General features: G+C 36.1%; 1 protein-coding gene across 4 annotated transcripts in view; it reads right to left on the bottom strand.

Annotated features, from left to right (window-relative positions):
* LOC137299201 (zinc finger protein GLI4-like) overlaps window positions 1–21,631 on the bottom strand; it is a 120,601-nt gene that overhangs the window by 60,554 nt on the left and 38,416 nt on the right. For 3 of the 4 annotated variants that reach the window (XM_067831788.1, XM_067831785.1, XM_067831787.1), the window contains one exon: window positions 1,096–1,203. In XM_067831788.1, the coding sequence (XP_067687889.1) occupies window positions 1,096–1,174 (79 nt within the window). In that variant the 5' untranslated portion in view covers window positions 1,175–1,203. Of the gene's footprint in view, window positions 1–1,095; window positions 1,204–17,368; window positions 17,789–21,631 lie in introns of those variants that run through there. The other variant, XM_067831786.1, reaches the window with a different exon arrangement.

Below are 21,631 nucleotides of genomic sequence, written 5' to 3' on the forward strand. Positions count from 1 at the left end.
CGATTTGCATGCGTATTTAGATAAACTCCCATGGCTGTCAGTCCACTTGTTTCTCATGTTGGTCTGCTTTAATGCATTCAATGTCCGAGTAATTAAATTACCTGTGTCAAGCAATTCACCTGAGTTGATGACCTCTCACTGACCATCCTCCCATTGACAGGTGAGCTATGTGCTGTCCTCATCAAACAACAATACAAATACACCTGATTGGAATTTTATCATCCGAAAGAACTTCTGATGGGTATGCATGGGTGGTCATGCTCTGTCGCTCTTTACACACCAATGTCTGATTGGTGGGATTAGGATATAATTCTGGCCTTTATTTCCGATGAACGAAGATGGTGACCAGTGGTTTGTGCTAGAAACATCGTCAGGTGTTCTTCTAATTGGGCCTTTTGAAAATCCTTGTTTTGAAGCTATCTAACATCCATATAACACAAACCTCTCAGTGTCAATTAAGGTTTCTCTCTGAACTTTGAGATCATGACCCTGAGATTATGCCAGACATGAAACCTGACCAACAGCATTACTGGATATTGGCCTTTGAGTTATTTGTAGAATGTTTGGCTTCAGTCGGATACATGATTACTGAATCTCCACTAGGTAACATTACCAGCTTCTAGTCCCTTTTACTAACATCTGCATCCATCTAATAACATTTGTCACTATCGGTGAAACTAATGGGTATTCACTGAACATATACAACAAAATATTCACAACAGGGAGGAGCTCTGTAACTTTGTCAGGATCGGCTGGTTGTGTTGTTCGTTTTAATAACACCTGTGTCAAACTAATAGTGTCTGATACTTGTCACTGTCAGTGTAACTAAAGAACATTTCTCCAGTGTGATCACAAAATGGTTGAGCTCTGTAACTGCGTCAGGATCTGCTTGATGGGAATTTTAGATCTGACTTGATTCTGATCCTCCTGTTTATGAGAACCCCATCCATACTACAGGATCACCACAGACACACCCACACTCTGTATCACTTGGGTCTCCTTCCACATCCAGATAAAACATTGTCATTTACCCAACCACTGTTTAAAGTTATGTCCAGTTTATGCACTCATTAATGACATGACATTGCTACTTACCACCATCTTTGAGGGCGTCCCCAGACTCGGAGCTCTCTGCCTCCGACTTGATGTTTGTATTATGTCCCTCATCAGACATGCTGTCATCGGGAGGCTATGTCATCCTATCTACAACACAAAACACAAGCTGTTAAACACTGGTGTTGGGAATTGCTTGAAATCTCAAAAATGATGATTGGTTCATTACCAATGTGCAATCATCAATTGTCAGACTTTCCTACTCAGGTTTGTAGACATTAAAGTATAAGAAGGTTGTCTGGTTTTTTTTAAGAAACTGTGCAATCTAATGTGAAATGGCACAACTTGCTACTTTAAAGTGATGACATATATATCATGAACATAAACCTCCTGGAGTCTTCAAGAAATATTGAGTCATGACATCACAGTAGCTGAAGTGTGTTTTTTAAGAATTAAACATGTTTTCAGGCACTAAAAACTTTTAGATATGTTCCACTGAAAATAATGATCACTGCGATCGATCTTTGATTATTTCAATTAATCAGAACATACTATTACACACCAAGAACACTCATTGCATTACATCTATCACTTAGCAGTGTTCCAGTTACTCAACAGGAGTTTGTAACTAATTAATTAAGTCTGGACAAGTCAATCCAGGGATTGACATCATGAACACTGATCTACAACACTGACATCCATTAGCAACCCTGACTGGTCTGTTCTGCAAGCTACCACTGATGACAATCATCGGTTGTTGATGGCCAAATCTATTCACATAGCATCACCATGACAACTGATTTGAAGAATAGCACATCTTTATCTGCACACACTGTAACCATGACAGAGTGAGCTATAGCACATGTATCTGTACCGTACAACTGTAGATACAGGTGAGCTTTCAACTGTGTCATTAGACATATCTAAAAGAAATATTTCATAAATATTTAATGACAGTCAATCTGCTTTCAAAGTTTATCTTGACAAAATTATTGCCATCACGATTTTTAAAAAATATTTATCACCATTTTTTTAAACAGTGACAGGTATGCGATGTTGCAAAAAGAGCAACTAGGCTATGTAGCTCACCTTTCTGTAATACTGGCATCAAAAAGCCATAATTAAAGGGTAACAAGAACAAGCACAGTTATTAACATCAGAGGGGGAATATTTCATAAATGTTTATTGGTGCCAAAATGTTTTGAGTCTACTGGCCATAACATGGCTCTTATACATATTTCCTCTGCAGTTTGCTGTAACTATATAGACTGTTATTAGCTCAGTCTCCAATAGGAAAAACAATTTGACCAGATTTGGGATTTCGTCCAGTGGCAAAACTTGCACAGTGTGCTTTTGTTTTTTGGACAATAAATTTGGAACTATCTAGCAAACTACATTCATGGACCTTTTTATCTCAGAGCAGCCAGTGGAAAAGTCAGATAAACAAGAAGACTATGTCATCAATATCCCCTGCAAGGGCAAAATACTCTTCATGGATATGTCAATTAACATGTAATTATGATGATGTCAAATGTTTTGGTGTGTACGTGGTTAAGAGGAAGGAGAGTACTAAAGGTTTTTAAGTTCTGCTCAAGAAAGGAACACTACCACCAGATTCAGTTGAAGCCAAACATGGAAAGGAATGGAAGCACAACAAGAAGACAAAGTCATCAGTATCCTCCGCAACTGCAAAATATCCTTTATGAATATGTCTATAAGTTATGCCTATGCCACCTGTTTTGGTCTGTATATAGAAAAGTGGAATGAAAGGTTTTAGAAGTACTGCTCCTGAAAGGAGCACAACCACCAAATTCAGTCAAAGTAGAACTTGTTCCTATGGAAATGCCAAAAATATTTTAAAACTACCAAAAGGCACCAGTACACCACCAGACCAATCTATGTGCCATGTTTGGATTAGAAATAATGAACAGTTTTGAAGCTCTGGTCTGGAAAAGACAAATGTGCATGGACGTATGGATGGACAGATTCACAAATGGACACATGGTGCACATTTTAACAAAAACAGGCCATGCCACAAGCTAAACATTTCTCCATACTTGATAGTCACAACCATTACACAATGAGCTGCAGTATATTTTTGGCCACTGTTATTTGGATGTCCAAGAGTAGGAGACAATTCCAGATGGTACCCTGCTGTAGGTCTCAGTTACATGTCTGAGTCAGGCCAGACTTCCTGTGCCTAATGGCAGCATCAACAACAGGTGGAGGGTGGGATGGGCAAGGTGAGAAGGTACAGCAGGATTATCTGCCCTTGGTTGGAGGTCAGGGCTGCACCTCACACATTAGCCATTGTGGCATTGCTCCTCTCATTGCATAAATACAATAGTGTTTTGGAGGGATCACTGACCACCCAATCTTACAAACCTACTGAGGTGGGAGGACAAGCTGTGTTGTCAACAGCTTCATAATCAGGCATAAAGGAAGGGCTATAGCATAATGAAAACAATCAGGCCTCCTTCATAAATACCATGGAGACTCATATCCTTTGACCCTGATTGTAAAATAATGTTTTATGCGAGGGAGTGCAGAGATTAAGCATGCAAATGATCTGAGTGGATGTTTTGCTGGACATTAGCTTTTTACATCAAGAAAATGGTTTGCAAACTTGTAGGTCAGGTAACACTAGGGAGCCATATTGATGAGAAAGGGTGGGTGATTTGTTTTTCATGGGTCAATAACCTACAGCCCTTGGCATTCTGGAGTCAGTTCGAGTTATCAGCTGAAACAAATTCCACAGGGTATGAAAGATGGAGTAGTGGCAAAATTGTTTGACAAGACAGAAAGTCAAGGGAACACCAGGTGTTTATGAGAAGCAAAACTTTGATTTTGAGGCCTTTCACAAAACTGTATCCTGTAAAGATGCGAAACATCCACATAAATAATCCGTAAATATGGGTTTCAACTCTAACTACCTCACAGATGCATTGTCAAGAGCACTGACACAACTTCCATTCTCATGGTTGACGTGCTTGCTCAGAACTAGTACAAAGCCTGAATGCATTTCATAAACATCAGCCCTGCAAGAGCTGCCTAGATCTCAAGTAGGCTGTGTCACTTGCTGCAGCTAGATCCTAACTAGCATGAGAATCCCTGAAACAGGTATCTGAGGAAATGTCTACTATTACCAAAGAGGACACGACTGTCAGACTCTAGATACACCATCGCAAGGTTTCTATTTAAATGAGATAAAACCCTTAATACACGAAATTTTACATATTCCTGAAACACCATCCAATTGTGAGGCTAAAAACTTCACAAATATTTTTTTTTCTGTAATTGCAGATGCACCTGTGAAATGATTGTTTATGAATGAAAGGGACACTCATACAATGTATCCACTGACAACCTTTCTGTAGTATAAGAGCTCAATATGGTGGTTTAACCTTTTGAATCTCACTCTGCTTCTAGCTATTCCATACAAAAACATACTTTCAACAAATCATTGATGAGTAAAATTTATGTAGATTGCATTAAGCTGTACAAAGAAATGTTTAAACAGGATAAATGTCGACTTATTTGATTCAAAATAAGTGAAACATTGTAGCTTGAGTGTACTACACAATGTCAATATCACCTATCTGTACACATTGCAGTCAGTTTCTAAGATCAACCACTGGAAAGAACGACAGAAAACTGCAAACAATTTAAAACTTACAAACAAGCCTTTGTCAGTAAGTAAAAGGTTAAACCTCCACAGGATTATTCAGATTAAATTAAGTGTGTATTATAGATCGGAGGCTGCTGCTAAAATTTACAGCTGTATACGTCTTTTTGTTAAATTCACGATTAATGTCCTCATCCTGTGCTATCCTGAACAAAGAGTTGCGTACTCAGTGACCGCACCTACAAATACCCCTGTGGCTAAATCACCAATAACCTACCAAACCTCCACCTTTAAAGCAAGCCATGTAGATTGTACAGCAACGCTACCAAAAAACATTCACCAGCAATACAGAAAACACAGTGCGAGAAATACCATTAAAACTTTTTAAACTTTATTTGCTTTGAATTGTTGTGGAATTCTAAACGACCTCCCATGATAAACAGATTGGACACAAATCTCTTGCATAGACAATACTTCAAGCTGTTCATCACAGTGCAACTAACATTAAATGAATCATAGTCGATTAAGGGCATGTGATACTTTGTTATATTTTCCTAAGAACCAGTTTTAACATGGCACACCATATGTTTTACCTGTAATGTACAGAAACAATGAATTCCAAATTTCAGACTGGCGTTATCACCATCTTAAATAAAATAAAAGTAACAAAATCCCTTTGGTCTTCATAAGAAATGTCTGCTAACAGCATTCACTGTACAATTACGATTGTTTGTTAATCACTATCAAGACAGGGAAAGTACATGGTAATTATAACTTCATTCCAAAGATTTATGAAGAGTAAAGGACATCAGTTTTCACCTGCTCATTCTTTCTTAGAGGCTTATTTGATCCTATACAACTCTTTCTTTGCTGAATACATGGTAGATAATGTACAGCTGGTTCTGGGTTCTTAGTGTGATTAAACACACTCGGAAAAAAGCATTTTCTGAGCCTCGCAAAAGGTATTTCTGAAATTACTTTTGTGTGGTGAACACTTTGAGAATTATACATTTAGTCTTTTGTTAGCTGCGTGTGTTGTCTTTTACTAAATCAAGCATACATACTAAATAATTTGTTTACTCTTATTACTATAATTTGTTAGGAGAAAAATGTCAGTAGGACACTTTTAATACATCAGCACATTATAGCATGTTTTTTTTCTGTATTGTTGGCAAAATTCTAAATATCTTTCAGGCATGGTGAATGGCAGTTAGTGAATATCCCCAAAACTGATCTAAACTACTTACATTGTGTCACTTTTTGTGCTTAATTTCTTTATGCAATGAATATTTAATGTAATACAAAATATCTAACAGACACATTATGATTATAAACGGTCATTTAATCAATATGCATCTTTATACTGCAAAAGCACTAATTACACAATGCCATTTAGAAAGTGGACAGATGTAATGTGTAAGTTGTATTTGGGATTATACTTTGTAAAATACAAATTCTAGCACTTTTTGAGTTGAGTCCCTCATGGAATTTGGGACTACACTTTCTTAGTGTGGCATGCAGGGGACTCAGCTTAAAAAGTACAAGAATTTGTAGAAAAATTCAATGAAATACAAAGAAAGTATAATCCCAAATATAACTAATGTTGCAAAAGTACTGTGCCAAATTGTATAGTTAATATGATTACGGATTTTGTCTCATGATATCTTCATCAGTGTCTTGGCATTCTAATAAAATAATAAATTCCTCTACATTAAATTTGACACTTATCATAAAATAAAATATCTTGAAAACATGTGATACATCACTGAAACTGTTATTTCTCTGCATCTGGTACCAGACACTTTTAAACACCATCTAATCAAACAACTTATCATTCTTCTCCCATGAAAACATGTAACTATCTTCCAAAGTAATATAATACATGTTTAACACCACAGATGTGATATAATTTGGCCATTAACATGCCAAATATAAAGTTCAGAAGGATTTTAGGTTTGCACATGAGCCTGTATCTTATGCAAGAGGTACTTATCAAAATCATATATTTTCAGAGACTATGTTTCATGATGTCCAGGTTTGAACTGGGAATTTGCAAAATCATGTTTGTGACAAGAGACATCTAAAAAGGTGGCTCAGAATCGAATTTATGTTTATGGAGGTGAATACTACAACAGTAGTGTCACATTAACAGCCTCCTTTGTGTTTCATTTCTTTAAAAACAATAGCATTAGAATTTACCTGAGAGATTCCAAAGTGGGTGTAAGTGGGAAATGATTGGACACAGTGGCCTTTCAGGACAAATACTTTGTTACTGCATTTATCAATATTCAAGTTATGTGATGGAGGTATGTAAAAATTAGGATCAAACAATCCAATGATTGATATCATGCGCAGTGACAAATACATACATGTGATACATGCATCAAATCGATCAGAGAGCCTGGCGACCCAGTCTTTTGTAGATGTCTCTCATCACAGGCATGGTTTGTTGAACACCAGACCTTACCAGGACATCATGACACGTTTTGATAGAGACAAATTACAATTATATTGAACAGAGCCTCAGTGAAACTGAAAATTCCTGGATTTGATGAAAACCTAGACTTACTTCACTGAGGACTTTTCATCACTGGAAACAAATTGGAAATAACTTAGTTGAGGGACTACGAGACAGACTAGCATGGGTTGAAAAGACCATTTCTTCCACAGAACTTCCATGTGTTTGGAATTGGAGGCTAGGACAAGGACATGGCTTCTATGGTCATCCAGAAATTGCTCAGTTTGCTTTTGTGCTTCCTCACAACCCAGAAACAGGGCTTGGGTTGTTGGTGTAGGATTGTCACCACTAGTGTTCTCATCCAAAAGCTTCATGCTGGGTTTTACTGACAAGTAACACAAACCTCAGATTGAATATCAAACATTACTCCTGTGGTACCATCCTAGTTCTTTCAGATTACAATACAGTAACATCAGTTATTGTAAAATAATTTAAATGCATTTTGGTTGTACTAAAACAGGTTTGGTTGGATGATATATAAGTTAGTCAACAAGAAACACTACAAGGAACATTAGCCTGTTGAACAACCTTGAGCAATCGAGGTTGTACACATGCAACTGTTTTGGTTCTATTGTACCATCCTGCAGTTAATACTCCTGTACATCCACTTCAGGCATCCAATGCTCTAAAACACTTAAATGTGCCATACTTGTGTCCAGATGTCCACCCATAATATCTTGGGATTTGGACCATAAAGCACAGACACCCACTTGATATGGCCATGGTTACCCCTGCACTTCCTGTTGTGCCTAATGACTGTAATTTGTGAAGGATAATGTCTTCCTTATTCCCTACACAATCAGATGGCTCATGTGGCCAGTCAGCTACCATCACTAGTGTAATACAGACCAACAGTGATGTAATTGTGTGTGATAACTACCATTATATCATACAGAGATAATAGCTGTGCTTCACCAATTGATGGTAATCCTGACCATGGATGGTGTGGCACACTGACCAGGTAATCCACCATAGAGTGCACATGCCTCATTGAACAGGCTAATGGCTTACAGGTCCATCAAAACCAGTGCATGTGTAACAGATATGGTTTCATGGATAAAGTCTATGCTTTTTATCTTTGTTTACTTCATCTGGTGAAGGGTTAGCTTCATCTGATTTCGTGTGAGACTGTCTTAAAATTTGGATTTGGACTATTTCAGCTCGCTTTACAAATAATTAGGGGTAATTATGCATCAATACGGGTCACTTTCTTCACAATTTGAATTGTTCAGTATCTGAGGAAACAGAAGTATACTTGTTCAGTGTTACCCTGTTGTATTTGATCTGTATTGGTGTCTGATTCATATAAAAGATTACTAGCAACCAAGAGATGTGAATTTTCTAATCTTAAAATCAGATATGAAATGCTTTTCTTTCATAAAATACAATCTTTTTTTAAAGCTTTCAAATATAAAACATCATTGCAAAAAATTCCAAGTCTTGACTATCCTCAGAAACAAGTTCCTTTTAGATTAAAAGTAACAAATAAGCAAAAAAAGGCAATCAATATAATTTTACATATCAATATACCAAACTATTCCTCCAAGATGGGTGAAAAAGCACCTTTATGTTCCATCATATTATCAATAAACCCTCAACAGAACATAATTAGAAGGTAGAAACAAATATCAGGACTTTATCTACAGTTTCCTTTGTCTAAAAACCTCATCGTGTAATGCCTCCCTGGAAAGTAAGCAATGCATTTTGTAATGGTGCCTGTGGATACATTGAAATCACAAGTCCAGCCCTTACTGCAGGGTAATGACCCTCTAGAACACCTTCAAGCTCTTTTAACACAGGTAGCAAGTGCCATCATGAGTGTTAATGGTTCTTTCATATACTTCACAAACAGTTGCACACTTGGAGAAGGGTTGCCAAAACAAACTAAGATACAATAGCATGAGTATGAATTGGTAATAACAGCATGCTTGTTCCAAGCAAAAAGAGCATAAAATATGCATAAAATTGCTGTCAGCATGAAGCAGCGTAGTGATATATCCCTGCTCAGTCATAAACCATTGATCAGGAATTCACCTTCATGACTTTTATGTGAAATGAAACTTTGACTGCAAGCACGTGTGTTAGTGAAAGAAACCATGGCCAAACTTGATAGATCATCTCCAACCTTGTTGCCACACAAGGTCTGAGGAATTTAACTATCTACTTGCATCGTTTACTTTTTCTGTTCCAGGTTTATCCAACCAAATTTGTCTGGGTCCTGATAACTTCCACTGTGCCCATGGTATCTCAGCCTGCAGACTGAACATTTAACAGAAGAACATCTCATTCCTCCCATCTTGAAAATTTATCATCCTCTTACAAATGTTCATACTCATCAAAGAAAATCAGCAATATTGTTTTGATATCAAGTTGTCTTGCTATTGTAACACTGATCCCTTGGTTTCTTGGCATAGGCTCCATTCTGCTTTGTTTAATTATAGGATTGTTCTAAGAATACAAGATGTCTTCCAAAGAAAAATGGCTGCTCTGGCTTTGTGATTATAGGTCATGTGACAGCACAAAATGAAGACAACAAAATCAGAGATGGACACATGCTTCGTCTGGGAAAATATATAATTTTAGTAGAAACAACTTCATTTAAACTGAAAAGAGAGATTGGAGAATGAGAACCTGGGCAAAAATACACATTTGCCTCATGAAGAGAATGTCTAGTAAAAGATGGGTCCATTGAATGATGCCAAATCTATCTTGAACATGGCTCAAAAATCATGGTCAAACAGTGACTATACAGGAGATATTTAGAAACTGAACATGTCCTGCTTCAAGGGTGGCCACTGTCATGAACTCATGAAAAGACTAGGCAACTGTTCCATATACTGCTTGTGAAAAGATTGAATAATACAGGTCCTTATTTTGCAACTGTTTGTCAATTTAGGAAATATTCTCTCCTTGTCTATCTCACATTGCATCTATGTCTCCATGTACATGTCTGCTATCACATCTATTTATAGTCAAGTCTACAGCCATCTCTCTCCCACTTAGGACATGTTCTCAGTCTCCAGTGTCCTGACAAAAAATCAAAGTGATTTTCCCCTGACCCAAATTAATAACATCTCCACATCTGGAAATATCATCTCCTCAACTCTACATTTAAAGCCAGTATCAGAGATAATCAATTATAAAGAAAGTTCCAAAAACTCTAACATCAACCCTTAAAATAGATTTGATTCCTGTTGTCTGCTTTTTTAACAGTCTTAAAGTCACAGACACCATGTGTGCCAAGCACCTCTCCCTTGCTATGATAATGTACCATCCGGGCAGCCTTGCTGAATCACGCCCCCAGTGTCTAAGGTGACGGGTTTATATGTTACGAGTCATTGTTTTGTAAAGACTGCCGATAAGAGGGAGGCATGCATAACTGCTGAATCCCCTGCACTTGGTACAACCACTGACCTAGCACATACATTCTATAAATAAACTGACGCAGTAAGAAAACAATCTGAAGAACACCAGTTACAGGCTTATAAATAGTTCTTTGAAAGAATTTCGGAGACATTGTGAGCAACAGTCTGCTGAATGAAAATTTAAACAAACTGAGAATCACCATGATAGGTTTAAGCTTGAAATTATGATAACAAATTATGATCATCAATATCCCCTGCAATAGCAAAATATCCTTCATACATAAGTCTACAAGTTTTGATTATGCCAAATGTTTTGATGTGTATATAGAAAAGTAGAAGAAAAGCAATGAAAAGATTTAAAAGTTCTGCTCCCTAAAAGTGCATAAGCACCAATTTCAGTCTAAGTCAAACTTGTTGTGATGGGAACACCAAAATATTTTAAACAGAATTCAAAAATTACCAAAATGAAACCAGTAAACCATTAGGCCAAGGTATGTGCTAAGTTTGCTGAAGAAGTAGTGAACAGGTTTAGAGTTCTGCTCCGGAAAAGAGCACTACCACCAACTTCAGTCGAAGTCAAACTTGTTGCCATGGAAATGCCAAAAATATTTTCTTCAGAAATCCAAAACTACCAAAAGGCACCAGTACACCAGCAGAGCGATCTGTATGCAACATTTGGTGAAGAAATAGTGAACGGTCTTTATTTATTTATTCAATCTTGCATATTAAATTATTTTGGGAACTTGAATGTGAATCCACTTCACATAAATAACCTGAAGCATTATGCTTGTCAGTGGCTAGAAATGACAGTCCTGCCATATAGAAGATCTATGTTGTTATGGAAACTCATCTTCAGGAGTTAGCCTGAACACAATCAAACTAGTGATTAACCAATACTATCACGTACACAAATGTTTCTAATTTACAGCAAAATTACTCTCCAACAAATAAATAAAACTTGACCCTTGCTCAATAAAAAGAACTGCCACAAACTGAAAGACCAAAGACAGACTGGAACACCATAAATAATAGTAGAAGTCCCTATATAGCCTCCAAACACAGGCATTACCAGTGCTGGTATAACACGGTCCAGAATTGGTGGAAAGTTTGTTCAGGGAAACTTAACACTTAAGGTGGATAAACGACAGCTTGTTGACAGCTTTTTACACCTGCACAACATGTCAGTGTTGGCTCGTTACAGGTAGCTGTGTCTCTCTTCAAGTTTGAAGAAAATAATTGGGGATTTAGTGTAGGACAAGGGATGAAGAGGTCACTGATGGCCTTCTACCTGGTGCTAACAGTGTCCCCATGAACTCTAAATGCTCTTTTCAACACTTTATATTTGTTATTACTGGATGCACAAATGCTGATTTAGATACAGAACATGGATTACATTTAGCTAAATGGATCCCTTTCCTGTATCACATACGTTCCATTCAAAGTTTCTTTTTGTTAAAGAAATTAAGATTCTTGTTTCTGTTTCTAAAAACATAACTAACACATATTGCCATTGACACAGGGCATCTCTGGTGAGAGCAGAATCTATTGTATGAATCCAACTATCTAAGTAAGTTGTCAAGAGTCACCATCAAATACTGACAATCACGTTAGTGAAAAGGTGAAATATCCCAAAATGGACTTCTGTATCTGTTCTTCAGGGAAAAAAAAGGAAAACTCTTTGTGATGTCTATAAATCCTTTTTGAAGTTAAATTTTCTATATGTATAAATTTCTTTAAAATGGTTGTCTCAGACATCTACACAGCCTAATCAATGACTTATTATTCACTGAACATTGTACTCTCTACGGTATCATAAAGTATATGTGTATATGTTATATTTTGTCAACATTTCTTACTAAAGACCTTTTCATCATAGCAATGAAAATGTAACAAATGCCTGTCAGTACAAAATATTGTTACTGTCATTACCAAAACATTTATCAGTTGAAAAACATGAGGCACGGTACTAGGAAGACATTATAGCAAATAAAATATATCACCTGAGGTTAGACTTCAACAGCTGGGAAACCTTCTCACACTTGTGAGTATTTTAAAAAACATAAACACTTTCAAAAACATTTATGGACAAAACATAACCAATGATTTCACCATGACAGATTATCATTAAACATCTTTAAAAACATCATTCTTTGAACAAGGGAAAAAATATTTTTAACATGCACTAGTTTTTAAAAAAAAGTACACCACCTGCTAAATGTCAGCAATGATCATGTAGGAACCATGACGAGGTGTGTAAAACTGACAATGTTTCAGTTTCATTTGATGGAGTGATATGTAAATGTTAGCCAGATACAGGCTTTTCTCTTTCAAGGTGTGCTCGTGGAATTCTTCATTCTACTGTAAGGTAAAGTCTATCCAGTGCTTGACAAAACATATCCAACTTGTAAAGTGTGTTCACATCCATGTGTCACTTGAACATGATGGACAAACATTCTCTGTGTTGATTTCCCTAGATATGCTTAGAAATAGTTTACAATTACAACAGGTCAACAGTATAGCTGATGTTTTATTGAAAGGAATAAAGAAAAACATTCACTTGTATTGAAATTTGCATTTGTGAATAGATTGTATCCATGATAAACGGATCAAATTCCTTCATTAACCAGGAATATTATGTTTATCAAATGAATAAATTAGCTTCATATTGTAGACATATTAACCATGTGAAGCTGCTTCTTTATATGGCTATTGTGAAAAAAAAGTCCATGAAGTGTTGTCATCTTTGTAATGACCACCTTCTAGAATGCCACTAAAACAAATCTTGATATGGCAATTCAAAGTAAATGAAGACATATATAAATATGTATGTGTGTATCCATCCACCCATCATCTTCCTTTCACCCCAAAACACGCATGCACGCACGCACGCACGCACGCACGCACGCACGCACGCACGCACGCACGCACGCACGCACGCACACTTATATCATTTTCTGGTTGTCCATATGTTCCATAATGGAATTAGTTGGACTTGCTGATCTTGTTAACTCAAGATGACAGTCATTGGATTGTCTGATCCAGTCTGCTATATTAAATTCTGAATATTGTAGTGAGAAGCAAATGATGACAACAGCCACCTCATTCTGACTGACATCAAAGTGAAGCAAACAATGACCAGCTTCAGCTATACAAAGAGACTGTCTGCACTTAATGGATTGTATTCCATGTAACTAAACGTAAATCTCAGGGCAAATAAGTATGTTTCAAGTTTTCTCTTGTTGCACTAGATTTAATTGTAGGAAACTGTGACATCAAACAGAAACAACAAAATCCTGCATTAGACACCTATGTCAATTGTACAATTCTGGAATTCTGACTGTATCATGAGCATATACTTGTTTTAGAAGTATTTCAGCACAATGTTGTATGTAAAGTCAAATACTTCTGTACCTCTATTGTAATATTTTGTCAAAGACAGAAAAAATGTACTTGAAAAGTAATTTTGTTTATGATTAAACATAAAAACTTAATCGTGTGTTTTCATGTTTTGTTATTCATTTTTTTTCTTTTTGTTTTTCTTTTACATACAAGTCATATTAGTATTAGCTAAGCAAGCCGATCTGTACATGTCTCTATTGATGAATTAGAAATAGAAATCTGAAGTATGAAATTTTATCTTAAATGCATTGTTTCTAACTTCATTACCATGTCTTGACAATATCCTCACATGACTCAAATTGTCCTGTGTATTTTCTTGTGGAGCTATTCACTATGGCCTTTTGAAATATTTCCACATTTCACTGATCAAACAATTCATTACTTTTTGTCATGCATTTCTACGTTTCCACAACTGTCAGCTCACAATAAAAAAAGGCTTGTTGCATGGATACCATGAAATTACATTGCATGTTAAAGACTAACATTAGCAACTTCAAAGAGCAGTTGATCAAATATACTTTCACAGGCCATATTTGTTTGTAAAATGATTTTCTTCTTTAGCACAAAACCTATGTAGAATAATTATTTCACAATGCAGGTAGGTATTTGTCTTAACATGGAGCATAGTATGAAAAAAAAGATTGGGATCATCTAATGTTGTCACAAACTAACCCATCTTCAGGCATACATAACCCAAGTTACAAATCCTATCATTATGCCATTGGGACAGCCTTTCTAACAAAGAGTATGGAACAAAGCTTAGTTCAAGTTATCAAGTACATATTCTATGTGTTCTTTGTACACAGAAAGTCTCACAATTGTGCTGCAGTTGACAAGTGATGGACTTATCTGTAAACACACACAGGATGCACCTGTTAAGATGACAATAATGTTGTCGCAAGAAGGGAATACAGAGACATACACGTGTTCTTGACAGTAGCAACATGTGTCATCTGTCACCTGCATTCAGGAAGTCATCAACCTGCAAACATGGCACACTTCTTCAGGAAAATTGATGACTACACACCACTCTCAAGACATACTTCTTAACTTGCACTCAGTTGCACATCTGTATGGTTCTACATATTGTCTTATTTTTCTCTAAGTATGATTCTAAATGTACAGAAACATTTACATACATGGAAGTGACAAAACCGATGGATGGATGTCAATAGGGAGAAAGATACACTCTCCTTTCTGTGAACACGAGGTATCAATCCCTAAGGCCAGTGCTGTGTAAAGATGTGCCCAACATATATTCAAAACTGTTGTCAATCCTGCTTTTTTCAGAATTTTCTTATGATTACAGAAATGTTTTATAGCTTCTATGTATATTAAGCGTGTATATCCATTTTAAACATAACCAAAAGTGACAAATTCTTTTCCACTTCCACAGTAAATGCTTTCCAAAACATTCACTTGAACAACTCCAACTAGCATGGTCACAAGCCATTCAGTCTAGGCATTTCAATGGTTAAAGGTAAAGAATTCACTTCCTACAATCCTACTATCTTAACAACTCACTAGATATTACTTAAACAATTCACATCCTGCATGTGACTTTTTTCACAGATGTGGTATTGCGAATGTCTGGTACTATTTACAATAGTGTTTGAATGTGGCAGACACTGCTTCAAGTTTCTTCCTACCATTACTACTGTTGTGTACAAAAGTGAAATAAGATTTATGGACAAACTTCATCTATGGACGGCAGTTCTTGTGTCACTGGTCTAAGAAGACAGGAGGGTGAAAGAGTAGGCCATGATGTGCTTGTGTTTGGAACAATGCCCCTTGGCTAATGAAACATTACCTCTCTGTATAAACAACGTCTGTTGACTATCATGTATGATGTAAATAAAAGTTGAGAAAAAAGCTTTAAAAAAAGTAACACTTAGTTGAGTACATTCAGTAGCTAATCTAATATTATACATGTGAAACTGGCAACGTTTTAATGTTTAGTGGTTCATATGGACAGACATGTAGCAGTACTCCATTTAGATCCAGTTTTCTTGGCATTTATCAGCACATGACAACAATACTATATTCCACTAAAACACTGAAGCAAAGCATTGCTTGTGATCATCCTTGTGAGAGGAAATGAATGTAGTATGAAAAATGCTTCAGATCTTCCCAGGAAAAAGCCAAGAAGAAAACACTTCCCTCTAATGAATAGTCAGAGAGAATCCTTAACATTTACTCTCATATTAGTAGTTTTATTTATTATTTTATCTATACATTTGAAACTGTGAAACTCAATGCAGCTGATAAAGAGTTCCACAGCATATTTCTTCTGATACGCTTTCAAATAAATGTCAAACTGACTACAAGTCACATACTGCAATCTATATGATCATTGTTGTGTTATTGTATTAATAACATGAATTTTAACATGTATATGTTAAGCAATATTTCTTATACATCATACTTGCCTCATATGTTAAGATTAACTGATCGACATGCAGCTTGTGTCAGCTATTCAATACATTCTTGACAATGTTCCTTCCATAAACACCTTGTTGTATTTGGTACAGCATTTCCCAAGTAATAACCTCACTGTAACATATGTTGACGTTTATATATGCACATCTCCAAATATTCAACTCATGTAAATACCACTATACAATTTCAAGTGGCAACTTTCTCATACATAACTGAAAATATATTATATATTATTCCATTCTCAACTAATATCGCCAATAATATTCAAGTTCTTTCTCCGAGGTGTAGGAATGTATATAGGATTTGACAGGCATGATTCATTTTCATCTTTTTTAAAGGGGTAACATCAATATTCAAGTTTTTAATCAGAGAATTATATCAAAGAAAATGTACCCTAAGTTAAGACATTAGTTTAAATATACCATTTATGTATGTATAACAATATATCAGAATATCCTCTCACTGATCATAACATACATAAATGTACTAAACTTCATTCACAAGTATCAAAATAAGCATGTTTAGATTCAGATCCCTTAAATTGCATCAACATTTTATTCAATGATATGGTTAATAAACACCTGTTTTAATCAATGCAAAAGAGTTTCGCACAATTAAATAACTTTTTCTGTTATTTGTATAATATTTTATGAGCTTAAATGCAGGCTTCAGTTCTATTTATGGAATAATGGTTTCAACCATTTTTCTCACCTCTTGAAGGATTTCACATTTTTGCAGTCATAATATAGTTTAACAGTGATGCAACATGCAGCTAAACTACATTGATATTTAACTGACATCATTACATTTATCATTTAATAATCATTCAAGTGTTGTAAACCTATATCTGTTAACTGATTCCATTTTAGTTCAAGTTTAACTGGTATGAGACAAATATGGGATTACATGTATGCTCTGTGATATCAGAATTGATCACTGAGATGTACTGAGTTTGAACGTACAACTTACCTAGCACAGGCAATACATCCATGAGAATTCACACATTATTCCTATTGAATTCCCCCATGAGTTATCCATATTAAGTTTCTCCCTCAATGCAGCACAGACTGATATGAATCGGATCTCTCACACCATAATCTGTCAGTCTCTCCAAGCCATCAGATCTCTTGCACTTGGCACTCCTAATACTGACAGTATGATGATAGTATAGACTTTGTCACATGGGTGTCAGATGTCCAGCATCAAACAACAGCAGCAGCAGGAACAACACCTAATTCCCACACACTGGTGTCTTTCTGCTGGTAATGTCCTGGTGGAGCTGGAGCATGTTTTAGTCAACTAGTGCGAAAACTTTGTGCGTCAGCGACTGTCCATCTTCAGTGTGCCCCAGTAATCCAAATGGGGGCCCCTGAATCTGTGTTTTCATTTACAGGGTCAATGGTGGCTTACAGAAGTATTTCCGCGGGACCACAGTGGACCGTGTCGCACATGGATGCTCTAACTATAGACTGCACACACTCCCTACACGCCTTTCAATCTGAGGCTCTCTACTCCTGGGGCACAATATGGACACGGAGTATTGTCAAACAAGATTTTCATACATGGATGCCCGCTCGCCTGCTGACACTCAAGTCATTCCTACCTCTATGTACTAAAGTCACGAAAGGGAATACTTACTTCACCATTTGTATTCAACTCTCATTGAAGTTGAGAACTATAATAGACACCACACAGGCTTTCCCTTGCTGTGTCATATCAAAAGGATAAATAAGAAATAACAGTTTTAAACATAAACCTTTCTATATATTTTCTGTATATATATATATACCACAGAGTCTTCAGAGACCAATGAAATAAGAACCATAAATTCATGTATCTTGATGCTATGACATACTGGAGATGCTATACTTCACTAACACAATTAACTTTAACTAAAATGGGTAATATTCTGAAATATCACATATCCCTTTTGATCTCTTTACAGCCTAATGTCTGAGATGCTCTACTTACTCCAACATTTAAACTGAGTAGTACTCCATCTCTGCCGATACCTATACCCCTTTACCTGTTATACTTTTAATGATCCATTTTTATTTCAACATTAGCTCAAATACCTATTTACCATCTCCACATACACATGCCACCTAATGCTACACACTTTCAGAAACCCACAATCAATTCTGTCAACACTGTCCGCACATGTGTGACATATATACGAAGAACACATGAAATTTGCATCAAATCAACACCTATTAACTATATTGAATATCTTAAAGTCACACTCATATAAGAAAATATTGACAGCAGATCTAAGTTGAAGATGAAATTGCTTCATGACCTATGTTGACTATGCATCCCTCCATCCTCTATCCCTATGAATCTGTACTACAAGCCATGGAGCATGGGGAAACCGAGAAAACTATGGCAGCCAAACCTCTTCTTCGCATACCCTATTCACGAGGGTCGACAAAGCATAGCTGTAAAGCTGGGTCCCAAATACATCCCCGCCAAATTACACAGGGGCATCCCCCTTGCTTTCATCCCTTCCCCTCTCTTGTCTCTCTCTCCTCAAGGCTTCAACTACCTGAGCACTCAAGTGTGGCGGAGAGACCCATGACTCAGAGGTTCCACATGGATGGGTACTAGTGAAGGGGAGGCATTTTAAGGAAAACTGTTTTTCCATGTTTTATGACACATTCTGAATAGCGGAAACAGTGTTGAGTGTTTATTTCTGACATCTTGAAATTAAGCTAGTGGCTAAAGAAGTCAGAGTGGTAGGACACAGGTGGGTCTAAGGATATTTATGGAGTAAAGGGAGGTTCACTTCACACCTGTAAAGTCAATCTGCAACTGAAGTTGAAAAGCACCCCTAAAACACTTTCATAAAATGTGCCTAAAATCATCTTACATATGCATTTTGACTATGCTCTAAAAAAAATGAATAAAATTGCTACGATTAAAACATGTACGATGATTATGTGTGGAATATCGCCACAATTATAACACTTCCTGTGTAGATGTTCTGGACACCAGTTCCTTTACCAATCCATGACATGTTTTCAGAAGCATTCGTGCAGTGAGCAGTTTTACTTTTACAAGGAATAATTCTGAATACCTTTCTTCCCAAAATATAGTCCAGACAAGATGCACTACATGTATCAGTCCAGTGCAATGTGTGAAGCAGTTTGTGGCCAGGACAATGCTAATGTGCCTACAACCATTTTTCTTTGACAATTACGTGTGCATTTTAATTCATAATTGAAATATCTTTCATGAATTTTATTATGTCTAACTAATCATCATTCCTGCAAAAGCCGGTAATATGTAATCCTTGAATGTGTAATCGTGTATAAAAGTAAATTAGAAGTCTAAGAACGGAATTTGTAACAACATGATCACCATCATATTTTGGACAATGTGCTTGTGCTGAAAAGAGTAAAAATTAAAACACTTTAGGTGCAACAAGTGTTTAATAAAGATGCATTGTAAATTGTCATGCAATGCAGTTGAAGTCTCTGAGTGCTAGCTACCTTAGGACATCTTGAAGCATATGATTAAAACAAATGGAAGGTATAGTTTCTTGTATCCTTCAGTATACATTCACTACTGAACATAAACCACACCTGTTTTTTATTTTATGACAGATCTTCTCAGCGTAATAAAACCTTTACGAATTCAGTCACTATCAGGACACTGCTGTTCAAGAATGTCAAACCTTCCACCACAATGACATGTATTCTCTTTCTGTTTTGATAGTTTAATATTTTATGTGATGTTGACAATAAGAAACATAAGCCTCAACAGGCTAACTGTGTGCTCCTCTAAAGTAAAACACTATCTAAATACATGGCCCTAGTCTGACAATGTTCTGTTACATATTCAGACACTACACAGGAAATTCTTTTATCAACTTACGTTATCATATCAAGTAAATCCAATTACTTTAAGTTGGCCCAGGTCATTGCCATTTTTTCACACCCAGGGATTTATGTGCGAAGAAGGCCACATCCCCTTTTCAAAAGGCGACACAGAAATTGTTTATCAAGGGCAAAATTATACTTGACAATTGTCTAGCTGTGAATGGAAGAGTCTGTAGCCAAGATTTTCAATAGACTGGCAGCCAGGCCCTCACAAAAAGATGAACCAAGTTCACGTCAATAATGGTTTGAACTCTCCTGGTACAATCAGTTTGGTAAAGATCTGGCAAGAGGGACAGATACAATTAAAGGCTGAAAAGCATACACAAGCACTATAGAAATTGTCAGATTTCTCAATTTTCTAGTATTTAGAAAATATTTGAAACTCTTTGAAGCTGGAGCTTTTAAAGGACACACTTACAAATCTAATGATCAATTGAATTTGCAGACAGATTGAATGATATTTCACCAACTTTGAAAATTTTAATTAAAAACTAGTATTTATGGAATTTAACAACTTCTGTAAGAAACTTTAACATTAACATTTTAAATATTAACAGTACAGACTGAACCTTCTACAAATAAGAATGAATAAATCCCCTACATCAATATATATCCTCTACTTATTTTACTTTTTACTTTTTTGTGATATAATGTTGCATTATAATGAGTGAGTAAAGCCAAAACTAACATATACAAATCTGAAAAAAAAAAAAATCACTTTTAAACTTATGCATAATGGTTAACTGCATAATTATATTTTCACAAACACACTACTGACTTCATCATGCTGACTTTATATATTTTATTTATGCAGTTTTACTTAATGTTCAGCAACATCTATATGTACTGACCAGCTGTTTCAACTCATTATCTGGAGAGATATTTACAAAAGTAAGTTTTGCTTTTTAGCAATCCAGAATTCTTTGGAAAAAATAATATGTTTAAACCAAATCTGAGAAAACACTTGATAACTGACAATCTGCTGTACAGTTCCAGAACGACAGTCAACAATCAGTGAGAGATTATATGTGTTAAGTTAGGGTGTCAAATACACGACATACAAATATATTCGACAACTCAAATCACTCCAGGATAACGCTAACACTCCAAACAACAATTGAGCATACATCATAAAACAGCATGAGGTTGGTGTTGAAGCTAGCCTGCATGTCGCCAAACATGAAAGGTACATTGCTCTTAAAAGTATTAAAAGATAACCAGATTTTGTTTGGAAGACTTAAATCAACTTTCATGCATCTTGAAATGAAAATGTTGGAAAAAGATAAACACAGATTAAGTTATCTCCTGGCTGTGATTTGTTTATGTTACAATGCTGTCAACAGTTACATAA

This window comes from Haliotis asinina, chromosome 10, assembly GCF_037392515.1.
Source record: "Haliotis asinina isolate JCU_RB_2024 chromosome 10, JCU_Hal_asi_v2, whole genome shotgun sequence".
In the NCBI taxonomy this organism is placed as follows: domain Eukaryota; kingdom Metazoa; phylum Mollusca; class Gastropoda; order Lepetellida; family Haliotidae; genus Haliotis; species Haliotis asinina.